Source organism: Trachemys scripta, chromosome 8, assembly GCF_013100865.1.
Source record: "Trachemys scripta elegans isolate TJP31775 chromosome 8, CAS_Tse_1.0, whole genome shotgun sequence".
In the NCBI taxonomy this organism is placed as follows: Eukaryota; Metazoa; Chordata; order Testudines; family Emydidae; genus Trachemys; species Trachemys scripta.
Window position 1 is genome coordinate 104,983,873 of NC_048305.1, and position 7,295 is coordinate 104,991,167.

Sequence of the window (7,295 nt, forward strand, 5' to 3'; positions counted from 1 at the left end):
CACACACACCCCACACACACTGACACACACACACACACACTGACACACACACACACACACACTGACACACACACACACCCCACACACACACACACCCCACACACACACACACACACCCCACACACACACACACACACACACACCCCACACACACACACACACACACCCCACACACTGACACACACACACGAGCAGCCCAGTCACACCTGCCCGCTGCCCCGCAACGCGCCCGCCCAGGGGCGGAAGGACCCCGGCGCGGTGCCCCCTTTACCTTCTCCGCCCTGCAGTCGGCGCCCGGGGCCCCGGCGTCCTGCGGCTCCCTCCTGCCGCCCGCCGCGGGGGCAGCTCTCCTCTCGGCGGCGGCCGCCCGGCCGGGCTCCCTCCTGGGGGGCGGCGGGGGCCCCGCTTTGTCCCCCCGGCAGCGGCCCTTCTTCATGGCGGCGGCTGCTCCTCAGCGGCAGCGGAGCGGGGGCCCCCGCGGCGCGCAGCCGGCCATGGCCGGGGTGAGTCACGGAGAGCCGGGCCGGCGACGCCTCCTCGGCACGGAGCGGAGGGACCAGCCCGGCCGCCGCCTCCTCCTGTCAGGGCGGCCGCGGCGCGGAACGAGCGCGGCGCCAAGCGGCTGCTGCAGCGGCACCGCCCCCTTGCCCTGCTCTCGCGAGAGGCCGGTAGCGCCCCCACCGGCGGGCGGGAGGGAGAGCCGGTGCGCGAGACGGAGGGCGGGAGGCGCGGCGCGAGGCGGGCGCGAAGGGGGCGGTAACGAGCGCGCGCGACACAGGGACAAGCGAAGGGGGAGGGGCCGCGCCCGCGAGGCGGGAGGGGCGCAAGCCAGGATGGGACCGCGCACAATGAAGGGAGGGGGCAGTAGCCACCGCCCTCTGGCCCAGGCTACCTCAGAGCCAGCCCTCAGTGTCGCCAGCCTCACCCCCCACCGGCCCTTGGCCCCAGTCCTGTCAGGGCAGGGCATAGGCTAAGGGCAACTGGGCCAGGAGCCAGCCCAGCCATGCCGTTAGCTGGCTACCTTGTGCCTAGGGCCAGTTGCCCACATCATGGAAAAACAAGGGAATGGGGGGGATACCATGCCAGTCAGCAACTGACCAAACAGCGCAGCCAGTGTTGGACCAGCACTCGACAGCATGGCACCTGGGCAACTCTCACAAGCACCAGCCTTGTGCAACAGAATCTGAGCTTTCATTACAAAAAAGGGGTGGTCTCCCGCTGTTTTTTGGAGCAAGGGAAACCTCAGAAACATGCATAAAGTGTAACGAAAGTAGCAACATCTGCCGGCGTCTAGAACAATAGGTCTGAGAGACCTGAACTGCCTCATTCACCTTAACTCACATGCCCAGTGATGATAAATTTAAGTATCGATATTATTAGCTATTTCATTACTCAGGAAAGGATGTAACAAAGAAGAGGGGATCATAACAGCTGTACCATCCACTGTGAATGTAGTCTTGTAACACCATCAGTAGGTGGGCCTATGGGAGATACCACCACCTTTTAAAATCTCAAGAAGGAGCCATGCTCAAGGAGTCTAATAGGGCCCAGTCTGATTGAGGGGAAACCAAGACCCAGGAGTCCAGCAAAGTCCCTGGGCATATTCAAATGCCACTGAAGGACAGCCAAGATCCAGGAGCCCAATGGAGCAGACACATAATCATATATTTTGAACAGCTGTACAATCTACTACGAGTAGTCTCTTATTTTGGTAACTTGTATGGACATAGTTTACTGTGTGGGTGGAATTTGGAAAAGTACCACCTTTTTTTTAACCCCTGCCAAACAATAACCGAATAATAAAACAACAGGAGCAATTTTGTCCTATTATACCTAGCCCCTTACACGTATGGGTAGATATTAGTACCCCATTCATCTGTAGACAACTCCAAGTAATTTGTAAGAATATGCAGATCAGGAATTTGCAAAAAAACAGAGAGACAAGCAACAGTTGTCCAACCACGTTTTATAGCCCAGTGTTTCCTTACAGAAAGACACGAACAGGGAACAAATGAAAATGGAGTTCACCATCTCTCTACTGGAAAAAATGAACTGTACTGATTCATTCTCAAGAAATAACCGGACCATATCCTTAACTCTTCATCTCCTGTCTCATCTGAGCTAGTCATAGCCATGTAAGCCTGTAAACACTTTGCCTTTAAATATTAACGGAATTTTGAGGCTATAATATGCCTGTTTCTGGAGTGATACACAGAAAAAGCAGCCTTCAAAGTTGGTCTATTTTCTATGTTGCCATGCTCAAATCAGGATGCATTCCATTGCTGTGGAAAATACTTCTTTCTTCCGCTTTGCCCTGCTGAAAATGTTTGTATGTCTTTGGCCTGGAGACATAGATGTTATAAATTCTCTCTTTTTTTAATAGAAACAGCAGCAGAATAAATGTTTTAATGATTTATTGATGTAAATGAGTGGGAGCTTTTTAAAATTATTCTTGAGAATGTTTAAATTCTCGTTGAAAGTTATTCCATTTTAATGATGGATTAGTGACAGCAATCCCTTTTAATCATAATTGTATAAGATTAAGATAAGACAGTCATTTTAGAAATTCCCATCTGGGAATCCTGTCCTCAGCAACCATAAATGAAGCACATTCCTGTAGTCTTGAGTTGTCTGTGTTAATATTAGTCTATTAGGATGGCATGATGCCTGTTCATAAATCAGTTGGATCCTTGCCCTACACCAGGGGTGGCCAACCTATAGTTCCAGAGCCACATGCAGCTCTTCAGAAGTTAACATGTGGCTCCTTGTATATGGACCGACTCCAGGGCTGGAGCTACAGGTGCCAACTGTCCAATGTGGCAGGGGGTGCTCACTGCTCAACCCCTTCCCGTGCTCTCCTCTGAGCCTGCTGTGCCCTCACTCCTCCCCCTCTCCCCTAGAGTCTCCTGCATGCCACAAAACAGCTGATTGGGAGGTGTAGAGAGGCGCTGATCGGCCAGGCTGTTGGTGGATGGGGGGCACTGGGAGCGGGGGCGGGGAGCTGATGTGGGGCTGCTGACAATTGCTCTTTGGCAATGTACATTGGTAAATTCTGGCTTCTTCTCAGGCTCAGGTTGGCCACCCCTGCCCTAGCACATAGGTGCCAGTCAGTTATGAGTTTAGCGAAGCAGCCTGTAGGACACTTTTAACAGCCACCTCTTCTGAAAAAATCTCTTGATTCAATGTGATTCCTTATACTTGATCACACCTGTCCATTTAATGTGCCAACAAAGAATACTTGACTGGAGGAGAAAAGGAAGACACAATGTTTATGAAGGCTTCTGGCTGTTGAATATTTCTATCTGCCTTGGAAACACACTGACAGCGACCCTTAGGCAGACTTTTATAATTTATTTACCACCTATAAAGAAAGGTGGGACGACTTACTCAAGACCAGGTAATGAACAATTTGTTAAGATCTGATTCTCCTAGCTCACATAAAATAATACAAATTATGAATAATAATAATGAATAATAATGCTTAAAAGTATTTTATCTCTTCAAATACTGTACAACGAGTCACATTGTCTTACATAGCTAATAGGAGAGTACCGGTTATAAGTGGGCAGTTGTATAACAGGTTAAAATAAGAGTGGGTGGGTAAATACACAGTTTGTGTGACACCCAGGTTTGCAGTATTTAACCAAATTTCTCCTAGTATATTCCATAACATCGAAAAGAAATAGAGAGGGAAGAATTAATAAATATATATTCTCTACTCCATTCAAGCTGACTCAGATGGAGTGGAAATGGGGGACCACAGGGAGCAGGTTGTGGCTTCCTAATTCAGGGTCACATGGTCCCAGATCAAGTTAGCATACTCAGCTTTGCTGTGCCAAGCTCTCTCCCTTCCCTGCTCTCTCCATTCCATGTTGTCCCCATACTGCGTCTACCGAACACCCCCAGCATGCCCCACTTCCTTTTACACTGCAGACCGGGGATGGCTGGTGATAGAGAGCTCCCCTACACAGGAAAAATTCTCCACTGGCCTTCTTCAGCTACTTTAAAGGCACTTTGTATGGCCTTAGAAGACCACAGAATCCAGCCTAATATACTTCCAAAATGTACCAATGCTTAACATTTTCAGAAAGGAAAGGACACACATCAATCCCGAGCTTTTTATGACTCTTGGACACATTGCTATGGTACAAATGACTGGATCTGGAATGGAAATATTCAGCATGGAGAAACCATTAGATTCATAAACCTCATTATTAAAACAGAAAAGAATAATTAAAACTAAATAGTATATGCTAGAATGATGCTAAACTTGTGCGAAGTCTGAGGACAAAATCAAGTATTTTCACTGATACTTTAACTTTACCATTAATACCAGATTTAAAGCAATAACTAAAACAAAAATTAGAGAGCTGATAAGTTGGCTCACTGTTTCCAGAGCAGAAGGTGCTGCTACCAAACAAATATATTACTGAGGCTTGTCACTTAACATTCTATTCATACTGTGTACATGATCTTCATTCTCAACATTGCTACTCTGAGCTGGATGAAATGGCTCTAGCTTTTATGTATGCTAAGCCATCTTGTTCTTTCTATAAGTGGCCCAGTTCCAATGGTATTCACATAGAAGTTTTGGTCTTGACACTGGAATACTAAATGTTGACAGCTGGCATCATGTCATCATCTCTGACTGAAGACGGTGCAATTATTTTGGGGCAGATTGTCCTATATACAAGAAAGACCCACTGAGGGGACAAGAAACTATAGACCCTGTGCTACCACAATGCGTCTTGGCCATCCAGCCAATCTGGCCTCTGTGACAGTACTCTTCAAGATTCAGTCAAATGATGCCAGGATGCCTCTGAGCTGTATCAGTTATGAGTGGCTAAGGTATAGCGTCAGTTATTTTAAATGGGTGAGAAAATGGTATATGCATTGTAAGAAGAATAGGAATTTTTTTTAAAGGGTTTGAAATCCATATGGGTAATTAGAATGTTCACAGTTACATTAGATAACGGGGGGAGGGTTGCTTGTTTTAAGAAAGGATATAAGTCTTCATGTTTCAAGGCATAAACTAGTCCCGAACTGATGGGGATTAGGAAGAAATTTCTCTTGCCCGCAAATTATTCCGTAAGTGTCCCTTACAGAATTTTCTACATCTTCCTCTGAAGCAACTAATATCGGCCACTCTCAGGGACAAGATAGTAACCTAGATGGACCACTAGTATGATCCAGTTTGGCAATTCCTATGTTTTTCTGTAAAATAAAGTCCAATCATAAGATGGAGATTTCCATTAGCAGCTTTGTGGGCCCCGTATATGTATTAAGGAAATTTGTGCTGATGTTAGATGCTTCACTTGGCTCTGGTGCAATTCATCAACATAAAGGGTTTGCACTGGTGTATATCGTTTAAATAATAATAAATAAAGCGAGACAAGATGGGTGAGGTAATATCTTTTATTGGACCAACTTCTGTTGGTGAGAGACAAGCAGAAGATAAAAGATCCAATAAAAGATATTACTTCACCTCCTTGTCTCTCATAACCTGGGACCAACATGGCTACAACACCACTGCATACAATAAATGAAGAGCAAATTCTAAAAGAATCAGTATTCCACAGCTGAAAAAAAATGAATATTTTGCATCAAATAATGGAAAATTATAGTACCGTACTATACTTCTTCAAACAAATATTAACAATTTGAGATGGAGTCATGATAGTTGTTGGTTAGTACTGGGTTTTTGTAAAATTACAGTTGACCTGCCTTTCCTGTGGCTATTTGGAGGAGTCTTATCCATTTCAATGTCCATCCTCCAGAGCACATACATGCACACAAATTGGAAGAAAGCAAATAAGTCTTATTTCAAACCAACCTATAACTTAATATATTCCTTACACTGACAAAAGAACCAGGCTGAAATTGTGGCCCCATTGACATAATGGCAATACTCAATAGGGTCACGATTTCACCCCAGATTTTTCTTTTCTGTATAAAGAGTGCAGAACTGGGACCATCAGAAGTGTCTCTTTGAGAAAAATACTAACATTTAAGAGTCAGCAGTATGAATCCAAAAGCATTGTTCTGAAGTCTAACAAAGTAAAAATTAATAATGTTTGCTTAGATTGGCAAAGAGGGTGATGTACATATTATTGCAGGCCAGAGGCAGCTTTAAAAATGTTCTAACTCTTCAGACGATTTGGGGATTCTATGTACAGTTTATGAATTCTGGTTATTATTGGTTTCAGAGTAGCAGCCGTGTTAGTCTGTATCCGCAAAAAGAACAGGAGTACTAGTGGCACCTTAGAGACTAACAAATTTATTAGAGCATAAGCTTTCATGGGCTACAGCCCACTTCTTCGGATGCATATAGAGTGAAACATATATTGAGGAGATATATATACATACAGAGAGCATGAACAGGTGGGAGTTGTCTTACCAACTCTGAGAGGCCAATTAAGTAAGAGAAAAAAAACTTTTGAAGTGATAATCAAGATAGCCCAGTACAGACAGTTTGATAAGAAGTGTGAGAATACTTACAAGGGGAGATAGATTCAATGTTTGTAATGGCTCAGCCATTCCCAGTCCACTCAGGATTGAATACGTTTTTTTTCTCTTACTTAATTGGCCTCTCAGAGTGAAATGAAAAAATGAAATTAGTTGCACCTAAGTGGATAAAATGAAATAGTTTCTAAGGAGCCAGTAGTGTGTCAATAAGCCAGGCCACACCAACAGACTGGGGAAATCCTGGAAAGCAGTGATCGTGACCCTGAAAATGATTTAAGTGTCATAATGGACAGGCAATTGAACATGACCTCCTAGTGTGGTGCTGTGGCAAAAAGGGCTAATACAATCCTTGTATAAACAGTCGAAGTAGGGAAGTGACTTTACTTTGGTGCACAGCATTAGTGAGACTGATCCTGGAATGCAATGCACAATTCTGCTGTCCACATTTTAAAGAGGATGTTGAAAAAATTGGAATGGGTTTCGAACAGAGGCACAAAAATTATTTGAGGGCTGCAATAAATGCCGTACAATGAGAAATGTAAAGAGCTAACCTCTGTTTAGTTTATCAAAAAGAAGACTGAGATAACTTGAATACAGTGTATAAATATCTACAGGGAGAAAAATTTCAGGTACTAAAGAGCTCTTCAGTCTAGTAGAGAAAGGAATACACAGAAAACCATGGCCAGAAGTTAAAGCCGGACAAATTCAGACTGAAAATAAGGCACATAATTTTAACAGTGAAGGTAATTAACAGTTGGAACAAACGAGGGTGACCAGGCAGCAAGTTTGAAAAATCAGGACAGCAGGTAGGGGGCAATAGGTGCCTATAG

General features: G+C 44.9%; 1 protein-coding gene across 5 annotated transcripts in view; it reads right to left on the bottom strand.

Moving 5' to 3' along the window:
- MAST2 (microtubule associated serine/threonine kinase 2) overlaps positions 1-640 on the bottom strand; it is a 320,067-nt gene extending 319,427 nt beyond the window's left edge. For 3 of the 5 annotated variants that reach the window (XM_034779933.1, XM_034779932.1, XM_034779940.1), the window contains exon 1: positions 272-640. In XM_034779933.1, coding sequence (XP_034635824.1) covers positions 272-436 — 165 coding nt within the window. In that variant the 5' untranslated portion in view covers positions 437-640. The remainder of the gene's footprint in view (positions 1-271) is intronic. The other 2 variants (XM_034779935.1, XM_034779934.1) reach the window with 1 other exon arrangement.
- Positions 641-7,295: the final 6,655 nt, after the last annotated feature.